The sequence below is a fragment of the Macrobrachium nipponense genome, chromosome 44, assembly GCF_015104395.2.
Source record: "Macrobrachium nipponense isolate FS-2020 chromosome 44, ASM1510439v2, whole genome shotgun sequence".
Taxonomy (NCBI): Eukaryota; Metazoa; Arthropoda; class Malacostraca; order Decapoda; family Palaemonidae; genus Macrobrachium; species Macrobrachium nipponense.
The window spans coordinates 25,774,001-25,799,095 of NC_087221.1; the positions used below are offsets into that span (position 1 = coordinate 25,774,001).

Sequence of the window (25,095 nt, forward strand, 5' to 3'; positions counted from 1 at the left end):
CCAACCAAAGCAGGAGGAAGGGCTCCACCGACAGAGGCCAGAGGCGGCCCATCCCAACCAAAGTCGGAGGAAGGGAGCCCTACGCCCATCCAAACCAAAGCATGAGAAAGGGCTCCACCTTAAGAGGCCAGAGGCTGCCCATCCCAACCAAAGCAGGAGGAAGGGCTCCACCGACAGAGGCCAGATGCTGCCCATCCCAACCAAAGCAGTAAGAAGGGCTCCACTGACAGAGGCCAGAGGCTACCCATCCCAACCACAGCAGTAAGAAGGGCTCCACTGACAGAGGCCAGAGGCTGCCCATCCCAACCAAAGCAGGAGGAAGGGCTCCACTGACAAAGGCCAGAGGCTGCCCATCCCAACCAAAGCAGGAGGAAGGGCTCCACCGACAGAGGCCAGAGGCTGCCCATCCCAACCAAAGCAGGAGGAAGGGCTCCACTGACAAAGGCCAGAGGCTGCCCATCCCAACCAAAGCAGTAGGAAGGGCTCCACCGACAGAGGCCAGAGGCTGCCCAGCCCAACCAAAGCAGGAGGAAGGGCTCCACCGACAAAGGCCAGAGGCTGCCCATCCACACCAAAGCAGGAGGAAGGGCTCCACCGACAGAGGCCAGAGGCTCCCAATCCCAACCAAAGCCCAAAAAGGAAGGGCTCTACTTGACAAAGCCAGAGGCGCCATCCCCAACCTAAAAAGCAGGAGGGAGGGGCTCCACTGACAGAGGCCAGAGGCTGCCCATCCCAACCAAAGCAGGAGGAAGGGACCCACCGACAGAGGCCAGAGGCTGCCTATCCCAACCAAAGAAGGAGGAAGGGCTCCACCGATAGAGGCTAGAGGGGCTCGACCGGCGGTTGCCAGGAGAGGCTGCCCTTCCCAGCCGAAGCAGGGGGAGGGGCTCGACCGGCGGTGGCCAGGAGAGGCTGCCCGTCCCAGCCGAAGCAGGGGGAGAGGCTCGACCGGTGGTGGCCAGGAGAGGCTGCCCGTCCCAGCCGAAGCAGGGGGAGGGGCTCGACCGGTGGTGGCCAGGAGAGGCTGCCCGTCCCCGCCGAAGCAGGGGGAGGGGCTCGACCGGTGGTGGCCAGGAGAGGCTGCCCATCCCATCCGAAGCAGTGGGAGGGGCTCGACCGGTGGTGGCCAGGAGAGGCTGCCCGTCCCAGCCGAAGCATGGGGAGAGGCTCGACCGGTGGTGGCAAGGAGAGGTTGCCCGTCCAGCCGAAGCAGGGGGAGGGGCTCGACCGGTGGTGGCCAGGAGAGGCTGCCCGTCTCCCCGCCGAAGCAGGGGGAGGGGCTCGTCCGGTGGTGGCCAGGAGAGGCTGCCATCCCATCCGAAGCAGTGGAGGGGCTCGACCGGTGGTGGCCAGGAGAGGCTGCCCACCGTCCCAGCTGAAGCAGGGGGAGGGACTCGACCGGAGGTGGGGCCAGGAGAGGGCTGCCCGTCCCAGCCGAAGCAGGGGGGGGGGAGGGGCTCGACCAGCAGTGGCCAGGAGAGGCTGCCCGTCCCAGCGAAGCAGGGGGAAGGGCACGACCGGCAGTGGCCAGGAGAGGCTGCCCGTCCCAGCCGAAGCAGGGGAAGGGGCTCGACCTTCGTTGGCCAGGAGAGGCTGCCCGTCACCGCCGAAGCAGTGGGAGGGGCTCGACTGGCGGTGGCCAGGAGAGGCTGCCCGTCTCAGCCGAAGCAGGGGAAGGGGCTCGACCTTTGTTGGCCAGGAGAGGCTGCCCGTCTCAGCCGAAGCAGGGGGAGGGGCTCGACTGGCGGTGGCCAGGAGAGGCTGCCCGTCCCAGCCGAAGCAGGGGAAGGGGCTCGACCTTCGTTGGCCAGGAGAGGCTGCCCGTCTCAGCCGAAGCAGTGGGAGGGGCTTGACTGGCGGTGGCCAGGAGAGGCTGCCCGTCTCAGCCGAAGCGGGGGGAGGGGCGACTGGGGCGGTGGCCAGGAGAGGCTGCCCGTCCCAGCCGAAGAAGGGGGAGGGGCTCGACCGGCGGTGGCCAGGAGAGGCTGCCCGTCCCAGCCGAAGCAGGGGGAGGGGCTCGACCGGCGGTGGCCAGGAGAGGCTGCCCGTCCCAGCCGAAGCAGGGGGAGGGGCTCGACCGGCGGTGGCCAGGAGAGGCTGCCCGTCCCAGCCGAAGCAGGGGGGGGGAGGGGCTCGACCGGCGGTGGCCAGGAGAGGCTGCCCGTCCCAGCCAGGAGAGGCTGCCCGTCCCAGCCGAAGCGGGGGGAGGGGCTCGACCGGCGGTGGCCAGGAGAGGCTGCCCGTCCCAGCCGAAGCGGGGGGAGGGGCTCGACCGGCGGTGGCCAGGAGAGGCTGCCCGTCCCAGCCGAAGCAGGGGGAGGGGCTCGACCGGCGGTGGCCAGGAGAGGCTGCCCGTCCCAGCCGAAGCAGGGGGAGGGGCTCGACCGGCGGTGGCCAGGAGAGGCTGCCCGTCCCAGCCGACGGAGGAGGAAGGGCTCCACTGACAAGAGGCCAGAGGCTGCCCAGCCCAACCAAAGCAGGAGGAAGGGACTCCACTGTCCCAAGAGGCCAGAGGTGCCCATCCCAACAAAGCAGGAGGAAGGGGCTCCACCGACAGAGGCCAGAGGGCTGCCCCATCCCAACCAAAGCAGGAGGAAGGGCTCCACCTACAGAGGCCAGAGGCTGCCCATCCCAACCAAAGCAGTAGGAAGGGCTCCACCAAACAAAGGCCAGAGGTGCCCATCCACACCAAAGCAGGAGGAAGGGCTCCACCCCGACAGAGGCCAGAGGGCTTCCAATCCCAACAACAAAGCAAAAGGAAGGGCTCCACTGACAAAGGCCAGCCAGAGGCTGCCCCATCCCAAACCAAAAGAAGGAGGAAGGGCTCCACCGATAGAGGCTAGAGGGGCTCGACCGGCGGTGGCAGGAGAGGGCTGCCCGTCCCAGCCGAAGCGGGGGGAGGGGGGGGGCTCGACCGCGGTGCCAGGAGAGGCTGCCCATTCCCAGCCGAAGCGGGGGGGGGAGGGGCTCGACCGCGGTGGCCAGGAGAGGCTGCCCGTCCCAGCCGAAGCGGGGGGAGGGGCCTCGACCGGCGGTGGCAAGGAGAGGCTGCCCGTCCCATAGCCGAAGCGGGGGGAGGGGCCTCGACGGCGGTGGCCAGGAGAGGCTGCCCGTCCCCAGCCGAGGCCGGGGGAGGGGCTCGACCGGCGTGGCCAGAGAGGCTGCCCGTCCCAGCCGACGGAGGAGGAAGGGCTCCACTGACAAATGACCCAGAGGCTGCCCAGCCCAACCAAAGCAGGAGGAAGGGACCATCCACTGTTCAAGAGGCCCAGAGGCTGCCCATCCCAACCAAAGCAGGAGGAAGGGCTCCACCGACAGAGGCCAGAGGCTGCCCATCCCAACCAAAGCAGGAGGAAGGGCTCCACCTACAGAGGCCAGAGGCTGCCCATCCCAACCAAAGCAGTAGGAAGGGCTCCACCAACAAAGGCCAGAGGCTGCCCATACCACCCAAAGCAGGAGGAAGGGCTCCACCGACAGAGGCCAGAGGCTTCCAATCCCAACCCACCAGCAAAAGGAAGGGCTCCATGACAAAGGGCCAGAGGCTGCACATCCCAACCAAAGAAGGAGGAAGGGCTCCACCGATAGAGGCTAGAGGGGCTCGACGGCTGGCGGACAGGAGAGGGCTGCCCGTCCCAGCCGAAGCGTGGGAGGGGCTCAACGGCGGTGGCCAAGGAGAGGCTGCCCGTACCCAGCCGAAGCGGGGGGAGGGGCTCGACCGGCGGTGGCCAGGAGAGGCTGCCCGTCCCAGCCGAAGCGGGGGGAGGGGCTCGACCGGCGGTGGCCAGGAGAGGCTGCCCGTCCCAGCCGAAGCAGGGGAAGGGGCTCGACCTTCGTTGGCCAGGAGAGGCTGCCCGTCTCAGCCGAAGCAGTGGGAGGGGCTCGACTGGCGGTGGCCAGGAGAGGCTGCCCGTCTCAGCCGAAGCAGGGGGAGGGGCTCGACCGGTGGTGGCCAGGAGAGGCTGCCCGTCCCAGCCGAAGCAGGGGGAGGGGCTCGACCGGCGGTGGCCAGGAGAGGCTGCCCGTCCAGCCGGGGAAGCAGGAGAGGGCTCGACCGGCGGTGGGGTCAGGAGAGGCTGCCCGTCCCAGCCGAAAGCAGGGGAGGGCTCGACCGGCGGTGGCCAGGAGAGGCTGCCGTCCCAGCCGAAGCAGGGGGAGGGGCTCGAGGCGGTGGCGGCTGCCCTGCCAACAGAGAGCTGCCCGTCCCAGCCGACGGAGGAGGAAGGGCTCCACTGACAAGAGGCCAGAGGCTGCCCAGCCCAACCAAAGCAGGAGGAAGGGACCTCCACTGTCCAAGAGGCCAGAGGCTGCCCATCCCAACCAAAGCAGGAGGAAGGGCTCCACCGACAGAGGCCAGAGGCTGCCCATCCCAACCAAAGCAGGAGGAAGGGCTCCACCTACAGAGGCCAGAGGCTGCCCATCCCAACCAAAGCAGTAGGAAGGGCTCCACCAACAAAGGCCAGAGGCTGCCCATCCACACCAAAGCAGGAGGAAGGGCTCCACCGACAGAGGCCAGAGGCTTCCAATCCCAACCAAAGCAAAAGGAAGGGCTCCACTGACAAAGGCCAGAGGCTGCCCATCCCAACCAAAGAAGGAGGAAGGGCTCCACCGATAGAGGCTAGAGGGGCTCGACCGGCGGCGGACAGGAGAGGCTGCCCGTCCCACCCAGCCGAAGCTGACGGGAGGGGGCTCAAAGACCGGCGGTGGCCAGGAGAGGCTGCCCGTCCCAGCCGAAGCGGGGGGAGGGGCTCGACCGGCGGTGGCCAGGAGAGGCTGCCCGTCCCAGCCGAAGCGGGGGGAGGGGCTCGACCGGCGGTGGCCAGGAGAGGCTGCCCGTCCCAGCCGAAGCCGGGGGAGGGGCTCGACCGCGGTGGCCAGGAGAGGCTGCCCGTCCCAGCCGAAGCAGGGGGAGGGGCTCGACCGGCGGTGGCCAGGAGAGGCTGCCCGTCCCAGCCGAAGCAGGGGGAGGGGCTCGACCGGCGGTGGCCAGGAGAGGCTGCCCGTCCCAGCCGAAGCAGGGGGAGGGGCTCGACCGGCGGTGGCCAGGAGAGGCTGCCCGTCCCAGCCGAAGCAGGGGGAGGGGCTCGACCGGCGGTGGCCAGGTGAGGCTGCCCGTCGGGGGACCGGCGGTGGCCAGGAGAGGCTGCCCGTCCCAGCCGAAGCAGGGGGAGGGGCTCACCGGCGGTGGCCAGGAGAGGCTGCCCATCCCAGCCGAAGCAGGCGGACTTCACCAGTTGGAGCTAATGGCTGGCTGGGGGAAACCAGCCATTGGGCCAACCGGCAGTGTCCATCCACCTGCCTTGGTGGGGAGGGGCACCCATTGGTCCTCGCTGGTAGAGTCCGTCCGTCTGCCTCGGCGGGGAAGGGCAACCACTGGTCCTCGCTGGTAGAGTCCGTCCGCCTGCCTCGGCGGGGGGAAGGGAAACACTGGGTCCTCGCTGGTAGAGTCCGTCCGCCTGCCGCGGCGGGGAGGGGCACCCACTTGGTCCTCGCTGGTAAGTCCGTCCGTCTGCACCGCGGAGGGGTAAGGGCAAACCACTGGTCCTCGCTTGCGGTAAGAGTCCGTCCGCCCATGCCTCGGCGGCGGGGAAAGGGCAACCACTGGTCCTCCCTGGTAGAGTCCATCCGCCTGCCTCGGTGGGGAAGGGCACCCACTGGTCCTCGCTGGTAGAGTCCGTCCGCCTGCCTCGGCGGGGAAGGGCACCCACTGGTCCTCGCTGGTAGAGTCCGTCCGCCTGCCTCGGCGGGGAAGGGCAACCACTGGTCCTCGCTGGTAGAGTCCGTCCGCCTGCCTCGGCGGGGAAGGGCACCCACTGGTCCTCGCTGGTAGAGTCCGTCCGCCTGCCTCGGCGGGGAAGGGCACCCACTGGTCCTCGCTGGTAGAGTCCGTCCGCCTGCATTGGCGGGGAAGGGCAACCACTGGTCCTCGCTGGTAGAGTCCGTCCGCCTGCCTCGGCGGGGAAGGCCACCCACTGGTCCTCGCTGGTAGAGTCCATCCGCCTGCCTCGGCGGGGAAGGGGACCCACTGGTCCCTCGCTGCTAGAGTCGCGTCCGGCCACTGTCTTATTGGCGGGGAAGGGCAAACCAAACTGGTCCTCGCTAGGTAGAGTACCGTCCGCTCCTGCCATTCGGCGGGGAAGGGCAACCACTGCCTCGGCGAGGGGAAGGGGACCCACTGGTCCTCGCTGGTAGAGTCCGTCTGCCTGCCTCAGCGGGGAAGGGCACCCACTGGTCCTCGCTGGTAGAGTCTGTCCGCCTAGCCTGGTAGGGAAGGTCACCCATTGGTCCCTGTGGGCAGAGTCCATCCACCCGCCACAGTGGTAAAGGGATGCCTTTGGCCCATGCTGTTGGCCCCACTAGTTGGAGTACGCCAGTGGGTGCCAGAGACTGGTTGGGGGGAACCAGCCACTGGCCCACTGGTGGAGTCTATCAGTAAGAGTCAATGGTTGATTGGGGGGAACCAGCCATTGGTCCCACTGTTGGAGTCCATCTGCCTGCCTCGGTGGGGAATTGCAGTTGCTGGCCTCTGTTGGTGTAGTCTATCCACCTATCTTGGTGGGGAAGGCCAGGCTTTGTCACCTGCAAGCTAAGTCCTGGACCAGACTTTTTACCTCTTGTCCATCCCTTACCATCTGTTTCCTCCTCGCTGGAACTCACTCCTCGCAAACTTTTGGTAGACTTGTTGTTTTCGAGCCTGTTTCATTTGGCTCTTTTGCTCTTTCGTCTTCTTGCGGCATTTTTTCGCTCGCGGATTTGGTGGCCTCATCTTCTGTAGTCCCAGAATTCGTTTCCTGGGTAACCCTGGAATCCGCCATACATACTCTTGAGCCTGAGCTTTAGCTTTAGCTTTAGGCCTGTTATGTTCTGAGTTCTCATCCTCCTCCTCTTGTTCTGAGTCCTCTTCTTGATCTTTTGATTCCTCCACATCCTCCTCATCTTCTTCTAAGTCCTCCTCATCTTGTTCAGAGTCCTCCTCATCTTGTTCAGAGTCCTCCTCATCCTCCTCATCTTGTTCAGAGTCCTCCTCATCCTCCTCATCCTCTTCTGAGTCCTCCTCGTCCTCCTCATCTTGCTCTTCTGAGAACTCATCTTCTGAGTCTTCCCAATATTTTGATTCTTCACTGTCATCGTGTGATTCGCTGTCTTCCATTTCTACAATGTCCTCTATTATTAAATTTTCTTCAACTCCTGATTCAGGTTCACTGTTCACAGGCATATAATCTTCATTCTGGTCTCGCTGTTTCTTTCTCCTTCTGTTTCTCCGTCTTCCTTTCTTCTCCTCTTCTATCCATTCTTCTTCTAATTGTTCCATATCATAGATGATGTTGATGGGATTGGCAATGGATAGTTGGGCCATTTCCACATCGACCTTCCCAGCAGGCAGTGAAGCGTCCTCATCTGGAAGGTTTGGACTTCCAGATCCTCCTTCTTCAGGATCACCGTCTTCCACTTCAGCTCTGGCGGCTGCTTCTGAAACAACGGCGTTTTCCTCCTCAAGACGCTCTTGCTGTCTCTCCGGCATCTTTCTGCGTCTATTTTTCCTTCCTTTCCCTTTCCTCCCTCTAAGGCATTCTTCTTTCACATTCTCCACTTCATTCAGCGAAGTAGGTAGAATTCTGTCCTCATCGACTGGGGTTGCCTCACAACTTACTTTGGGTTCACCTTCTTCGGGTAACCCATTGTCTAACACTGAACTTTTCTCCTTAAGACGCTCTTGCTGTCTCTCCTGCCTCTTTCTGCGTCTATTTTTCCTTCCTTTCCCTTTCCTCCCTCTGAGGCAATCTTCTTTCACACTCTCCACTTCATTCAGTGAAGTGTGGGGATTGGCAATAGAAAGTTCAGTTACTTCGTTTTCTTCTTCCTCAGCAGGTAGAATTTTGTCCTCGTCGACTGGGGGTGTCTCACAACTTAATTTGGGTTCATCTTCTTTGGGTAACCCATCGTCTATCACTGGACTCTCCTCGTTTTGAAAGAGCTGCCTTTGCCCTTGTAAGTCCTCTTCTGTTTCTGGGTGACAGACGGACTCTTCTTTTCCAAACAGTTCTTGTTTTCTTGCCTGTAATTTCTGGTCGAATTCTATCAGAATAGATTCTTGGTGGCGAACAGATTCTTCCTTTGCCACCAGTTCTTCTTCCCTTTTCTTTAATTTCTGATCGAATTCCATCAGAACAGATTCTTGGTGGCGGACGGATTCTTCTTTTGCCACCAGTTTTTCTTCTCTTTCCTTTAATTTCTGATCGAATTCCATCAGAACAGATTCTTGGTGGCGGACGGATTCTTCTTTTGCCACCAGTTCATCTTCTCTCGCCTGTAGTTTCTCATCGAATCTCAACAGATTATTCTGAGTTTCGATGACAGCCTCTTCTTTGGCTTGTAACTCTTCATCCAACTTGATAACATTCTTTTTCAATGTGAGGACAGCTTCTTCTTTACCTTGCAACTTTTCTTCTAATTGAAGGAGGTTCTTTTCTTTATCGAGGACAGCTGTTTCCCTCTTCTTCAACTCATTCTCCAATTTCATTAGGACTTTTTCCTTCTCCTGGGCCGATTGCCCCGCCTTTTCTGCTTTCTTTTCTTCGCTCTTGATGTCATTCTTCGCCTTTTGTAAATTGGAGAACTTTTTGTCCAGCTCCTTTCCTTTTTGTGAGACATTTTTTTCTCTCTGTTCCAGATCCTTCTTAACATTTTTCATGTAAAAGTCGAAGTCTTTTTCCTTCTGAGTGACTTCTCTCAAGAGTGAGTTCAGCTCTTCCTCCTTTCTTGAGACTTCTTGCATCTGCTGTCGAAGAGCAGCTTTCAGTCTCTCGCTTTCTTCTGTCACCCGGCCTTCGACTTCCTTTTTCCGTTCTAATTCTTGTTTTTTCTGCTTTATCAACTCGTCTTTTTCCATCAGGCGACGTTGTAAAGCCTCGTTCTGGGCCTCTGCCTCTTTCAAGAGGTTATTTGTTCTGCGCTGCTGGTCTAAAGCCACCTCCATGGCGTCTTTGGCAGCCGCTTTTTCAGTTTCCTTTTGTCGTAACATCAGCTCGTTTTCATATTCCAATGCCATCATTTCGTCCTTCAGAACCAGGACTTCTTCTTGTGCCTCTTCCAGACACTCCTCCATCCTGTTTCTTTGATTGGCAGCATCTCTCAATTCTTCTTCTAACTTCTTCTTTCTCTCGAGCAGTTCCTCTTGAAGACGCATGGTGTCTGCCAATTTAGAATTTTCTATGTCATCGCCTGGTTCGTTTTCGTGTTGTTGACCAAGATGTTCTAGAGACACCTGGGTTTCGACGTTTCTCTTGTCGGTTTCCTGGTGTTCCTCCACATCTCGTTCGTTGTCAGGTTCCGGTCGATCTTGGTCAGGTTCTGGTTCTCCCAGATGTTCTAAGGACACCGGAGTTTGGGCGTTCCTCTTGTCAGTTTCGGGGTCCTGGTCTGCATCCTGAGTTTCCATGCCGAAGCCATTCCATTTCCTGTACGCCAACCAACCTAGGCGACCACCAACAACAAGACCGGTGGCAGCAATGCCTGCCGCCGTTGGTGAGTTCCAAGGTCCGTTAACGTCGTTGATACAATCATCATATAAATGTGTAAGGTCGTAATCGTTTCCCTCGGCACCAAGTGACGTCCAAAGGGCGTCGAACACCGAGGTATAAGCAGCATTAACAATAGCAGCTAACAAAGCACAACCAAATGTAACTATAGGGTTCATTTTTGTTGTATAACTATATGAGCTGCTTGCTCTTGCCTTATTTTCCAAATCTGCCACGAAAAAAAAATTTTGGAATTCCCAGGAATCCTGGGTCTCCGACAGTCCTTCTGGAGAAGAAGCAAGTCTTCAGTGCTCGGAGCTTCGGAGCTCGCCGTACGGGATCGTCTTTAGATTCCGGAGCCTCCTTCAATTCTTCAGGCGGAGCAAGGACAATGTCTTTTCCAGTGCTACATAGACTCCAGAGTTCCCTAGCCAGGATCGACTTCAGAGATCTTCGAAGCAAATATCAGTCTCTCGTCAAAGAGAAATGTATTCCCCGATTTCGCTTCCTCTGAAGACTTGGAGTCCTCCAAGAAGTGGTGGTGTGTTGAAGCATTATTTCTTGGAAGATATCTAACTGTAAAATATATAATTTCATTTTTCTTTCCCTAATAATGATCTTCTCTATTTCCTGTCACCTTCTGTTACTTCTTTCACACCAATAACGATTTTCTCTTGGGGGCTGGAATTTCAAATTATAGAAATTTCGGTATATAATAATAATAATAATAATAATAATAATAATAATAATAATAATAATAATAATAATAATACCGAGGGTGTTACTGAAAACTAACTGATGAATTTGTGTTGCATATATGATATGTTGTATAAACGGATATATATATATATATATATATATATATATATATATATATATATATATATATATATATATATATATATATATATATATATATATATATGTCCCTTTCCTTATCTAGCAGCTCTCTCTCTCTCTCTCTCTCTCGTGTAACAAGAGAGAATAATGGTTGTTTTTATTACTAACCGTATAAGCAGTGCCAAGTTATCTGATTGACTGAATTAATCGTGAAGTGAGATTGGCAGATAAATTTTAGGAAGGATATTATTCATTTGTTTGTTCGTGATGACTGAAGGATTCCCCTAGTCTCTTCATTTTCAGTATGCAGTGGAATCATTTGGAACAGTACATATGTAATTGATTTCAATTACATTTTTTGTTAGGACGGATGTTTCAGACTCGGCTTGGTTTTATTTTCTGTGGGAATTTGATAAAGTTTTTTGTTTTTCGTTTTATTTAGGTCCTAGAGCAGCCCATAACATGAATACAGAGTTGTTGAAGACTAAGCTGTGTGTTTGCAAGCACGGACTCTTGCTTATAAAGCAGCTTTCGTGAACACAAAACGGAGAACAATAGGTATTTTTATCATTTCTTTGATAAGAAGTTCGGACGTTAGTCAATAAGGGTACTGGAATAATGATTTGGGGAAATGATAAACCAGGTAGGGGATGTAGAAGGTCGAGCAGTACCGAATTCTCTCTCTCTCTCTCTCTCGTCCAACCAACTGGTAAATTGGTGATCATCGAAGATTGCCCGAAGGTCAGGATGGGCTTTCGGCTTCGTTAGTATAAATTCCTCATTGTAAGTAAAAAGACGCCTTTATCTTGTATATAAATAACACATGAGGCCATCAAAAGATCAAGTTTACCCTTGAATCTAAACAAACTACCCTACTCTGAGTATAGTTTCCTTAAATTCAAGGATAAATTTGACCCTTCGATGACCTCACGTGTTGAAAACGAGTTCACTTGCCGTAATCTACGGACCTCCTATGTGGGATCCACGCAGAGGTTACTAAGGGTTAGAATTGATTGCCACAAAGGTGTGTGTGTGTGTGTGTGTGCGTGTATGTGTGTGTGCGTGTTTGTATAAAAGAGCGGGAAAGGTGAATGCCGAGTCACATTAGTGCAAGATGGTGGTGGCAAACGTTTAAGATACTGAGAACAGATGTGCTGCCAATATTGAATGGTACGAGACGCTCACAAATTATTGCCTATATATCATATGCTCATTCTTATTGTTGGAAATTTTTAGCTTTTATCATTTTTGATTAATGAGTCGTATCCAGCTGACATTATGTAAATTGATAAGGCTTACTGTATGAGTGATGAAATATATGTGATTTTTGATAAAGGAAAAGATATTTGATAATATATTTATGAAATATTAACACTTTTGTGGTTGACCAAGAGAGCAAAACAGTTAATTTCTGGCATTACCTTCATACAACTTGATTTGGTCTGCATCTAAGCACTAAAACAATCTATATATCTTTACATAGCAACTTTTTATGAACATATGAGGTCATTATCCTGAGATTCGTACTTTGCGTTTCCCTTTTGGGAATGTTTGGGCAAAGTTTCCTTCGTTGCAGTGTCTTCGTAAGTATCTTCATCCATTGCCGAATATTCATCCTTAGTTTGATGTAGTTCTCCATGTTTCCCAGACAGGCTCATTAGATATATCGTATTGCCTTACATCTTAAACAGTATCCTGTAAGAGCTGACTTGGGTAAGCTCAAATGCCCTTTCGTTCTTTTCTTCTTTTTTTTATGAAGCCCCTACAATTGGCCCGCATTTGATCAATCAGACTGGTAGAATTTTACTTGTTTTAGTTTTTTTTTTTAATAACTTAGTCTTCAATGTAATATTCCATGTTAAATGTTCAAATTTCTCCGTGAATATCTCGTCCTTTCGCGTCTTTTTTAGCTTTCGGGGCAGCTTATGGATTGATAAGATTTGGAAGATATGTCCTTTGGGAGTTATCTGAAATAATTCGGTTTTGTGCAGTTTATCGCAATGTACATACAATATTCTGTTCTTGCTCTAATAGGTTAGATACTGAAGTTTGGTTAGGAATTAAGCGTCTCGCGCGCTAATTTTCCCCAAAATTGGCCATATTTCCCTCTAGTTTTGAAGTTTTCCAGCGAATTGTGAACCCAAGCTCTACGCCGACGTGTCGGACTTATGTAAGGCGGATTCACGTGTTCCATTAAAAAATATGGCAAATTATCTTTTCCCTTTTTCCCCCCGCCGTTTTCTTAAAAGAATTCACAAACATGCTTAATTTCTTCAACTTTTCAAGTGTTTCATTTTCCCATATCGAGTATACGACCATGTCTGTGGATAGAGAAATAAGGATGAACCGTTTCAATATTGGTATAACAAGAAGCTGCCCTTGGTTCGAGAGGAACGTCTGCTTATCTAAGGTTCGCCCGCAGAAATAATTAGAAAATCATCCTTCACAAAAACCATGCGTTCATAAAAAAAATAAAAAAAAAAAAAGTGACGAACGTATTTCCTGAACTGTTTCGGTTCTTTAATAATGTTTTATGCATTTAAGATAAGCATTTTGTCCATTATGGAGGTATATTCTTAAGGCCCGTCCAAAGCTCGACGAACTCTGTTCGATGTGACGTCATTAGCGGGAAAAGTCAGAACCTGTAGAACCTGTTTTCCCGCTTCTGACGTCACATCGAATAATAGCTTGGAAGAAGTCTTGACACATCACGTATCACGACAGCGTATGGCCACTTGTGTGGATAGTGGGCATCTCCGCGGTGAAATGACCTTGAACAGTATTCGCCCCTGTTCTGAATCTTCATGGATTAAACCAAGGTATATAGAATAAGGGAGACCATTCTATATACCTTGGATTAAACAAAGCAGCAGCCTTAGGCCTCGTCCACACGGTCGAGCTTTGGTCGACGAACTTTGTCCGATGTGACGTCAGAAGCGGAGAAACCGCGAGAAAAATCAGAACTTTGCCGCAGTTTCTCCGCTTCTGACGTCACATCGAACAAAGTTCGTCGAGCAAAGCTCGGCCGTGTGGATGGCCCTCTAGGAACTTACATGACAACTGTTGAAATGAGATTCATTCGCAGCCACACAAAACTAATAAAATAAAAATGCATTACAAGAGCCCCAGACGAACCCTAGAACACTTAATGTGCACCAAAACACACATCAATTACACTTTAAGTAAAATATGAAGCTATTTCAACTCAAAAACTATGCAATGAAAAGGAAATGAACTGAAAAATAGAAAATAACAGAAAAACATACAGAGAGAGAGAGAGACTTTAATGAGTACCAGATATAAAACAACCAGAATTATAAAGATACTTAGAAAATACTTAACATATAAAATATAAATATATACTTGAAGGACACTTAACATCTAAATTATAAATATATACATTACGTACACTATAAGTTCTGGATGAAGCTTGAGGAGAGAGAGAGAGAGAGAGAGAGAGAGAGAGAGAGAGAGAGAGAGAGAGAGAGAGAGAGAGAGAGAGAGAGAGAGAAATGTAAAAGCACCAAGTCTTAGAGTTCCTTTTTTTTTCTCGGATGCAGTTTTGCAGTTTGTGTTGAAAAATGTTGCTTTTGTCTTCTGTGTATATTTTGGTCATATATTATTTTGTCGTGAGTTTGTTTTTTCACTTTATATGTCTAGACTCTTGATGTTTGTTTGCTACTTTCACAAGTGAATACAAAAAATTTCTTTATTTGAAATTATTTATTGTATTGAGATAGTTTTGTATGTCTTATAATGGCACTGCTGACCTGAAGGCGCCGACCTGATCTTTTTTATACCGCGCTACAGCGTTGCCACGTCGTACAGGGTTGTAAACATGCGAGTCGGTTTCCCAGTAGGCTACCTCGCAATGAGGAGGCCCACGTGTTTTGCAGCGAGAAGAAAACCACGGCGGCGAACAATGCCTATGAGACCAGCGCCTACCCCGTTGAAGTCACCGTGGGTCCCACGTGCAACGCCTGGAGCTACGTCAGTTGACATTTGGCGTGACCACCCACGACTTGTTTTGAACATTTCAAAACTGGAGTGGGCTATGGCGCTCCAGTGGGTGGAGCTCAGCGCCCGGCCGACCCGTCACCTACGTCCACGATTTTACGTATGTTTTACGGAACATAATTATACGGTTTACTGACGTAAGCTGTTGCCAACTACCAATTTCCGCTCATGTGTGGGCGAGCGTGCGTTAATACGTGAATGTGTGACCTTAGCATGACGCAGTGGCGTAGGTGCGTGGTCTTTGACCACTCTTCACCCGATCTACGCATGCGTTGCCAGATATCACAAGATTCCTTGCTTTAATCTGCTTATAACCTGATCCAGCTAGGCGCTAGAAATTATCCTATTGTTAAGACCGAAGGTTTGTTCGCGTATGAACAAAGAAAGTGTCTTCAAAGTTCTTAAGAAATGCCTTATCCAATAGTTCAAACTGAGATAATGTTACTTAAGGACTGCATCCAAATTTCATCGCAACTCCTGGAGAGAAAAATTGAAATTTCCAGCTCAAAAGACTGAAAACCCCTTTCAAATTTGAATCATGAGATGCCCAGGAATCAGGGCTGCAGTATGACAGTGGCATAGACGACGTTCAACGCATTTTAATTTTCGCTACTAATGACGCTCTTCACGATTTGAGACAATGTGCGAATTGGGCAGGAGATGGAACTTTTAAGAGTTGCCCTGTTATATTTTTCCATCTTTATGTCTTGCATATACAAATTAAAAACTTCAGTGCTCCAAGATTGTTTGCCCTCTTACCTGATAAGTCTCAAAATACGTATAACCGGCTTTTCCAAAAAGTGAAAGAATTAGTGAATAACGAGGGGCCAGATGCTATGATAATGGACTTCGAAAAAGCTGCGCAAAACGCATTTTCAAATACGTTTCCAGAAACAACTATTTCTTTTTGCTTGTTTCATTTAGGACAGAATGTTTACAGACATATTGTAGCTGAAGGTTTCAAAGTACGTTACCACGAAGATGACATATTTAGTCATAAAATGAGATGTTTTATAGCCCTAGCCTTTTTACCTGTAAATCAGGTTGCTGATGCTTTTGATGAATTGGTTGACGATGATGATATCCCGCAACCTATTGTCTCTTTTTTTTTAAATTCATATATAGGACCAGTGAGAGGGAGAGGTGCCACAATGAGGAGACTTGATCCTAAATTTTCAATAGAATCTTGGAATGTTCTAAACCGATGTTTGAACGGAGAATCGCGTACAATTAATAATTTGGAAGGTTTTCCAGTATCCATCCAAACATGGAAATTGATTGAAGCCCTTAAAAGTGAAGAGAGTTTGGCAAAAACAAAATTACAAAAGCTTTGAAACGGGGATGAACCAGTCAAAAATAAGAAGTACTACAGGGATTGGGACAAGCGTATCACTCATCTAGTACAGAGCTGTAATCAAGCAGAAAGAATGCAGTTCCTTAAAGCAATCGCTCATAATATTAAGGTTTAAAATTTTTTTTTTACTTTTAAGTACAAGAAATGTATGGTTTTTACTGTTTTACTTTTATATAGATACGTTCAACAACAAATGTATGATTTTTACTATTTTATTTTTATTATATACTTTTAACGACAAACAATGTATGGCTTTTACTATTTTATTTTTATATAGATACTTTTAACGACAAACAATGTATGGTTTTTACTATTTTATTTTTATATACATACTTTTAACGACAAGAAATGTAAAAAGTCTGGAATAAAGAAACTAAAAAAGTTTTTTTAATAAATCATTTCATTTATGTCTGCCACCCACTTTTTTATATTCTTTGTAAATAAGTAAGAAAATAACCAAACTAATCATTTAAAAATGACAAGCCGGGTACCGAATTGTCCTGGTACCGAATTGTCCTAGTACCGAATTGTCCGGGACTGAATTGTCCGGGGACCAAATTGTCCGGGACCAAATTGTCCGGGACCGAATTGTCCGGGACCGAATTGTCCTAGCACCGTCTTAAACAAGCTTCAATCACACCAGAATGTGACAATGACCCTAGTGGCGCCATTCTGCCCCAGGAAAGAGTGGTTCCCGGACCTTCTCAATCTGCTGGTGGATTTTCCCAGACTACTTCCACAAAATCCATTGCTTCTCAGACAACCCCATTTCAACCGATATCACCAAGGGTTGTCCACTCTGGCCCTGACAGGATTCAGACTGTCAGAAACCTGGTCAGAGCAAAAGGGTTTTCGCAAAGGGCGTCAGAGGCTATTGCTAGCTGCAGAAGAAGCTCTTCTGCCAAGCTCTACCAGTCCAAGTGGAGAGTTTTTAGGTCATGGTGCAGACGACATAGCATCTCTTCTTCTGAGACATCTATAACAGAAATTGCAGAATTTTTGTTATTTCTGAGGGACACCAAGAAGTTGGCCACTTCAACTATTAAAGGATATAGGGCCATGCTTTCATCGGGTTTTCAAGCATAGAGGCCTCGACATTTCATCAAATCAGGACATCAGTGACCTGATCAGATCCTTTAGTTCCTCCAAGATTTTCAAGCCTGAAGAAGTGGAATGGAACTTGGATGTAGTTTTAAGGTGGCTCAATGGCCCTCAATTCGAACCATTGAATTCTGCAACCTTGAGGGACGTAACTAGGAAGACACTATTCCTAGTCGCCTTAGCCACAAGTGGAAGAGTAAGCGAGTTGCAGGCGATTAGTAAGGAAGTGGGTTTCGCCCAGGGCAATGCAGTATGCTCTTATGTAACAGACTTTCTTGCTAAAAATGAGGATCCTTCGAATCCTTGGCCCCGTTCTTTCAAGATAAAGAACCTAACGGACTTAGTCGGGTCGGAAGATGAGAAATGTACATTGTGTCCGGTCAGAGCCATCAGACACTACCTGACTAGGACAGAAACTGTGAGAGGAGAGTCGAGCAGACTCTGGTGCTCGGTGAAAGACCCGTCTCGGCCTCTTTCAAAGAATACAATGTCCTTTTTCCTGAGGAGTTTGATCCGAGAAGCACATGCCCAAACTCAGGAACATCCTCTTAGGGTGCTGAAAGTGAAGACGCATGAGATTCGTGCAGTAGCAATGTCATTGGCTTTCAGACAGAATATGTCTCTATCCTCCATTATGCAAACTACGTTCTGGAGGTCGAAATCGGTGTTTGCATCGTACTATTTGAAGGAGGTAGAAACTACTTACGAAAACTGCTTTAGATTGGGACCGTTGTCAGTAGCGGGAATGGTGTTGGGAGAGGAAGCATAGGGGGACTCTGTTTCTTCCCTCTACTATCTCCTCGCCTTGAATTTGAGGTTTTTTGAGTTTGTAGGAAACCTGGGGGTACATGTACCTGAAGTACCCACCAGTCCTTATATCTGGTTAAGAGTACCATATGGTTTTTAGTGTAGGTGATGGTTTTGTATGGTTTTTTATCAGGTCTTTTCACCCAGGGCAAGGGCAAATTATTGTTGTTTTTGTCAATCATCGGTGAAATTCCATGATTGCAAAAATCCCACCATTAGTAGGGACGACCCTGGCCTTTACTGCCATGTCTCCTACATATGATGAGAGCGCCGACCAGAGGCAGTATCTATCTGTAGTTGCTCTCTCACAAGGTAAGGTACTGCAGACATTATATATAATATGAGCACATGATTGTTGTTTTTGTTCATAAAGCTGTCCATATACCCACCTTCCGGGTAATGTGAAGTCAGCTAATGTAATTGTTTGGTAAGTCACTTATGTGAAAATGATATTTTAATGATAAAATAAGGTTTCACATATACTTACCAAACAATTACATAATCAGAGCCCTCCCTCCTTCCCACAGATGGACGTTGCGGCTCAACGAATTGAAGTCTAAAGCTCAGCAGTACCAGGTATTCCCAAAAGTGGGAAGGATCTGTATCACCTACACAAACGATGGCAGCGCTGCTACCGCCACCAGGAGTTTGAATTTTCGACTGCCAGGTAAGAAAGCGTACAGCTAATGTAATTGTTTGGTAATTATATGTGAAACCTTATTTTATCATTAAAATATCATTTTTCCCTCTACAAAACCGAAGCGGTATTTCCCAATATTTTACTATGAAAATACATTTTGCAACTTTCAAATATACTAATTTTCTTTGTTTCAGGCTCAGTATTCGTATCCCCGCCATCAAAGCAGGATTGGAGATGGAAGACTTCCAGAAATTCCAAAACACACTTCTTTCAAACTTCCATCTGGACTTGGGCTATCCTGATCGTTTTCTTAGTTTTATAACAGAAATAAAGCACACATAATCAGGCGACGAGTTGTAAGCAATGATCAGAGCAATCCAGAGGATCTTGTTCAGAATTTTAATATAACAGGTGATGCAAAGACAACTGAAAACAAGGAACAGACTTAAGGTACTTCAACTACAAAAATCAAAGTACAGTGTGAAGGGAAATCGTCCGTAATAAAATTTTAGAAAAAATTTGGATTACAATAACGTCCCAAGTTACAAACCTTTTTTAACCTTTCCTGCTAGTGTGAACAAAAACTAACAGAAATGTAATCATTACTATTTATATTTGAATGCAAAATCTCATAAAATCATGTGCTGGACTACCTTTACTTGAAGAAACAAAAACCCTGTCAAAAACCATTTAAGTAAGAATTATGAGTGACAGGCTGGATAAGTTTTACACTCGCATGAACTGGAGAAATGGTAGAATTTATAAAAAAAGGCGTTTAAATGATGGCACACATTAAAAAAATTAGTTTGAGAATGGGATATATAATGCACGTACTGCCATCACAAAAAATAACCTATAAAATTATTCAGTAGTTCTCCTAAAGGGCTTCATGTTCCTTCTCGAAGGTGAGACCAATTAAGGCATTATGCAAGACTGAAAGCACATTTACCTTGTGTCCTTAATCAAATCAATAGTTACAAAGAACCCAAGCCTACCTTGAAACAGTTAAGGTCAGATCTAGATTTACATTAAACTTGAAATCAAGGGTAATACAAAAATGGAGTTACATAGACTCCTACTGTCTTGTTTCTCTTTCATTCACCAAGAATTACATACATACAGCATTCCCACAGCCATATGGTCAAATTCTTGATTGTATATTTTCTTTTACTTCCTCTCCATTCACCATAAGCACCATTTTGCTTACACTAACTTTCAGTGTTTTCTTTATTCCACTTTTCCATCAGGTAAATATTTCTGCAGAAGACTTGGTGGAGGGATACAGTGGATACAAATGTAAAAATCATTTGTGCAAACAAGAATTCAAGAGGTGTAGAGGTTAATAAGTAATTATTTGCAAAGTTGAATATTTTTATGATAACATTAATCATTAAGATGCCAAAGATACTATATATATAGAGTACACAAAGATACTCAAGTCAGCCATATGAGACTTACCAAATAATTAATTTTATCATGAAAATATTATTTGGAATGAATCTTCCATATTGTTAGCTGACTACCACACTGAATGAGGATGGTGGGTTAATGCAGCCATTGAAACAATGTTCAGCCAAGCACACTAAAAGATTTTTTAATGAGGCGAAAAAGCTCAGGATTCCTGCCTGTTGTGTGATCCTTATTGGTAAGTACATACTGTTGCCAGACGTTGGAACCACAGCAGGGCGTAAGGCCCTTGTAGTGAGACTTTTCAGAGGATCCTTACAGAGAAAAAGGACTTATCTCATAGAGTAGTAGTGACTCCTGTGTCCAGGTCAAAAGCCCATTAACTGACAATCCAAAACTAAAGACAACACCTACCTCTAGATATGAAGGTATGCTCCTAACCAAAGTGTAACTTCGTGCTCCCAAATTCATTAGTGGGATTTTCTACAGCTAATGATAAGTGAAAAAGCAAGGTTACTATCATACTATTTAGTTCAGGAGGAAGCATCCCCGCCAAAATGATATGGCTACTAAAGGCTTTACACATCTCATTTAAATTTGAACAGTTCGCAAATACTGTGAGGCAAAAACAGTTACATCTCCACTGACCTGCATTGACAACTTTCTCTTGTGAAAGGTTTTTCAGGAAATAAAAAAGACATGCTTACGGAACAGATGCCATGAAGCATTAATTTAGAAAATGGTAAAAGCACAGGAATCAACTTGTGAATGCAATAACTTTATGAAACTTTCTTGGACATGGGAGTGCTTGGCCTCCTAACACCACAGTATAAATTCTCAACTCCTCTTAGGGGCTTAAGTCTGTCCAGATCCCATTTGAGTTCTAACTGAACATAAAGCCTCAAAGTTCTAATAATTGGACCTAAAAATGGCCACTTCTTCATTGCCTACCAATGCAGTTAAATTGGGCGCTGTCACAAATCTGGGAAGGGCTTTCACTTCTACGAGTTTTCTCTAGAACAATGAAAGAAAAAGAGAGGGTTCCACTAAAACATAGCCCACATACAAGAAAGGCTTGAAGCTCACTAATATGCTTTACTGTCACAAAGAGGTAAAAAGACAAATTTTCCGAGACAATTTGTATTTTTCATAGCTGCAAACCTGAGGTTTTAACAATAGGATAATTTCTAGCGCTTAACTGGATCCGGTTAAAAAGCAGATGAAAGCGAGGAATCTTGTGATATCTGGCAGTGCATGTGTAGATCGGGTGAAGAGTGGTCAAAGACCATGCACCTACGCCACCACGTCAGTCTTTCCCAACTCAGGATGTCTTAACAAACAAAGGGGCAGCTAGAGGCGGGCAGTATAATGTTAAGACCTCAGGTTTGTTGCTATGAAAAATACAAACTGCCTTAGAAAATTTGTCATTTGTTCATACACGAACAAACCTGCAGTCTTAACTATAGGATAAACTCATCCTAAACCGGCTGGGGGCCTACCCACCAGGCCAGCATCCAGAAGAATTGACTTCTGGAGAGGGACTGAAGCCCGTTGAGAAGCTATATAAATTGATATCTAACCACTCAAACCCCGAGTGATGTACAATTATATATAGAAGAATCATTGTATAGGGAACCAAAGAGAAACTTTGACTGTCCAATAGCAAACCAATACACCAGGGTTTGTACTACTCCCAACTCCTCCTTGCCAAGGAGTGGAGCATATGCTACCGAATAGAGAGTTTGATATTTGTATATTAAGCGACCACACTATCAGTATGGCTACCTTACTCACCTGTATCAGACCAGTCCAGCGAATGACTGTCTATTACTTAACCCGCCTGAAGGAAGAAGGAAAGGTACAAGAGAAAGAAGGAGACCAGCCAACTCACTCATTCTCTCATCCACACAATTATCTTCTGTAAAATACAAGTGCCCTGTTAAGGGCAACTGTGAGTTACACAACCTGTTGGGCAGCCACCACAGGACACAGGGAAAACGTGTCTGTAGACCTGTGGGCAACATCCTTAAGATAGAAAGAGGTGAACATGGACTGGTGTAACCAAGTACCAGCGCTCAGCACTATGTACAGCCAAGTTCTTTTTGAAAGCCAGGGAGGGACCAATACACCTAACATCATGTGCTCTAGCCTGCACAGATGGGGTGGTGGAATCATCAAGAGCCAAGTACGCCTGTTTGATGGCTTCCCGTATCCAAAAAGAGATAGTATCTGTGCTAACAAAAAGTCTGTGGCAGCCTGGTCTAAGGTGCTGAGTCCTTTTAAGATAGCAATACAGGGCCTGGACAAGGCACAACAAAAGCTCTTGAGCATCACCACCCACAAAGTCATTCAGTGATGGAATGGAAAACGAAGTGAACCTGTCATTGTGCACAGAGGAATTTTTGGTGTTGGCCACGAATTCCAGGACAAACTCGAAGAACACTGACCCCCAACCCTTATTGTGCTTCACATCATAGCTCAGACCGTGGAGCTCTCCTACCCTCTTGGAAGATGCCAAGGCCAGGAGGAAAACTGTCTTGAGCGTCAAGTCCCTGTCAGATGAGCGACACAAGGGCTCATATGGACTCTTAGTGAAGCTCTTGAAAACCAAGGAAACATCCCACGTCGGAGGCTTGAGCTCCCTAGGAGAACTCGACTGCTCAAACCCCTTACCTAGCAAGGAAAGTTCCCAGGACGAGATGTCGATACCTCTAAGGCATAACAACCAACTCAGGGTCGCCCTGTAGCCTCTAATAGCTGAAACGGACAAACGTTTTTCGTCTCTGGGGAAGGTTAAAATGTCTGCTTTTCGCTGAATAGAGGTTGCGAGTGGAGAAAAACCCCGTTTATGACACCAATCACAGTAGATCACCCATTTGCCTTGGTAAACCACGGAGGTCAACTTTCTGAGACTGCTGGAAATATGCCCTGCTGTTCTCTGAGAAAAGCCTCTAGCTCGGAAGAGATACTTGATAGCCTCCAACCGTGAAGAGACAGGGATTCTACTGACTGGTGGAACCTTTCCGCATGCGGCTGACAAAGGAGATGCCACCAAAGGGGAATTTCCTTCAGAACCTCTGACAACAACGACAGCAGATCTGGAAACCATTCCGCCTGAGGCCACAGAGGGGCTACCATTGTCATCCTGAGACCCTGTGAAATTATTAGCCTGTTCAGAACTTGGCGGATCAAACAAAACAGAGGGAAGGCATTCACCTCTAGGTTGTCCCAGGGATATTGGAATGTGTCCTCTGCTAATGCTAAAGGATCTGGGACCACTGAACAGAATATCTCCAGCTTCCTGTTGAAGAGAATCGCAAAAAGGTCTAGCATGGAACTCCCCCAAACCTGGAAGAGCTTGTCTACTACCACTTGATGAAGGGACCACTGTGTGCCTAGGATCTGATCCCGACAACTGAGTTTGTCTGCGACTACATTCCGTTTGCCTCGGATATACCTAGCTGAGAGCTCTACTGAATTGCTGACTGCCCACTGGTGAACCTTGATGGTCAAGGCGTGAAGTTGACGAGAAACCAGGCCTCCCTGCTTGTTCACATAGGCTACCACCGTGGTGTTGTCCGACATGAGAACAACAGAATGACCCTCTACCTTCTCCCGAAACTCCTTCAGACCCAGTAAGGCTTCCTTCAACTCCAAGACATTGATATGCTGCTGTTTGTCCTCCAAACTCCAAATGCCTGAAGCAATGAGGCTGCTTAAATGAGCCCCCAACCTGTGAGGGAGGCGTCTGAGAACAGAAGACAGTCCGGTGGAAGAGAACGATTCCTGTTGTCCAACCACCAACGAAGGTCTTCTCTCACTTCCAGAGACAGATGAACCTTTAACAGGGGTGAGTCCCCCGCCAGAGACCAGAATTCTCCCAGTCTCCATTGCAGAGACCGAACATGAAGACACCCATGAGGGACCAGCTTCTTAAGGGAAGACAACACTCCCAGAGGAGCCTGCCACTGATGCCTGGTTCCGACAGGAAGTCGCGCGCCACTACTCGTAACTTCTCCAATCTCTGATCCAATGGAAAAACTTTTGCAACTGTCGTATCAATGACCATGCCCAGGTAGAGAATCCTTTGACTGGGTACGAGGTTTGACTTTTCCTGGTTGACTAATATGCCCAGTTCCAGACAGAACCGAAGTAGATGATCCCTGTCCTGCAGCAGCTTTTCCCTGGAAACTGCCAAAACCAACCAATCATCGGAGGTACCTCAGCAAACGGATCCCCTGAGCATGGGCCCAAACTTGACACGAAAGAGGAGGCCCTTGTGAACACTTGAGGGGCTGTTGTCAGCCTGAAGCATAGGACTTTGAACTTGATGACCTTGTCCCCAAGAGAGAAGCAAAGGAACTTCCTGGACGTTGGATGAATAGGGATTTGGAAGTATGCGTCCCTTATGTCTATCGACAGCATGAAGTCGCCTTCCCTCACGGCTGCCAACACTGAACATGGGGTCTCCATCTTGAACCGTGTCTTCCTGATGAAGTGATTCAAGGTGGATAAGTCGATCACAGGTCTCCATCCTCCTGACACCTTGGGCACCAAGAAAATGTGACTGTAAAACCCCGGAGATGGACGCACCACTTCCTCTATCGCATTCTTGTCCGGCATCTTCTGCACTTCCTCCCGAAGAGCAAAGAACTTGAGAGAATCTGGAGGATATGCCTTCCTGAGCTGCGGCTTGTCCGACAGAGAAGGAGAGATGTCAAGAGGCATTAGGCACCACCCACCAGTGGCGCAGGAGAGGGAGAGGCGTCTAACCTATCGAGGGCCCCCTTTACCTCTGCCCCTTGGGCCCCTTCTTGGCTTAAAGGAACGAGAGCGAAAGGGACGTTGGTCCTCTGACCTAGGCTGAGTCGAATGGGAAGGCCCTGCTGAAATCGAACTCCTCGACGGCCTACCAGGTGACGATCTTCTTGACTGCTGCTGGACAGGGGGAGGAGGAGCCGGACGTCTCCGAGGACGAGACTCCAACTTAGATACGGCCTGGTGCACCAGTCTGTCTCTGTGTCAGCTGATCTCTAAATCCTAGATAAAGCCGTGTCTCTTCTAATCAGAAGAAGGTTAGCCCATAAATTAACACTGAGGTGAGCCATATACGAAAATGCCTTGCCTCCGGACTGCAGCAGACTGGCAAGCGAGGATGCACTCACCAACCCTTCTGGGGACCTGTCAGAAGCTATCTAGGCAATAACCACAGACCAGAGGTCCAGCCAATAAACCATCCGCAACATGGAGGTTGCCGTAGATTCCAATGCTGAGGCATCCTGTGGAGACAAGGACAGAGCTACCAACCTTACCTGCTCCAAAGTCAATCCTGGCTTCAGCGAATGACGTCCCAGTTAAGATGGCATGACATAAAAAATGCAGAGTTTGTAGTGTAGTACTTCCTATGTCTTTGG

At 48.9% G+C, this 25,095-nt stretch overlaps 2 protein-coding genes across 2 annotated transcripts; one reads left to right on the plus strand and one right to left on the minus strand.

Moving 5' to 3' along the window:
* The first annotated feature begins 1,156 nt into the window (after positions 1-1,156).
* On the plus strand, positions 1,157-4,556 carry LOC135203938 (collagen alpha-1(I) chain-like). Its single transcript, XM_064233868.1, has 3 exons — positions 1,157-1,984; positions 2,481-2,722; positions 2,867-4,556. The coding sequence occupies exons 1-3, from the start codon at positions 1,157-1,159 to the stop codon at positions 4,554-4,556; spliced, it is 2,760 nt and encodes a 919-aa protein (XP_064089938.1).
* Positions 4,557-6,622: 2,066 nt separating this feature from the next.
* Positions 6,623-9,694, minus strand: LOC135203939 (trichohyalin-like). Its single transcript, XM_064233869.1, has one exon. The coding sequence runs from the start codon at positions 9,692-9,694 to the stop codon at positions 6,623-6,625; it is 3,072 nt and encodes a 1,023-aa protein (XP_064089939.1).
* Positions 9,695-25,095: the final 15,401 nt, after the last annotated feature.

Bases quoted from the DNA above. Each gene is read 5' to 3' on its own strand.
- LOC135203938 (XM_064233868.1), top strand. From the start codon at position 1,157: ATGGGGAGAGGCTCGACCGGTGGTGGCAAGGAGAGGTTGCCCGTCCAG. The intron at 1,985-2,480 runs GCTGCCCGTCCC...CAACCAAAGCAG, and splicing joins ACCGGCGGTGGCCAGGAGAG to GAGGAAGGGACTCCACTGTC. The intron at 2,723-2,866 runs GCCAGAGGGCTT...CGGCGGTGGCAG, and splicing joins AGGGCTCCACCCCGACAGAG to GAGAGGGCTGCCCGTCCCAG.
- LOC135203939 (XM_064233869.1), bottom strand. From the start codon at position 9,694: ATGAACCCTATAGTTACATTTGGTTGTGCTTTGTTAGCTGCTATTGTT.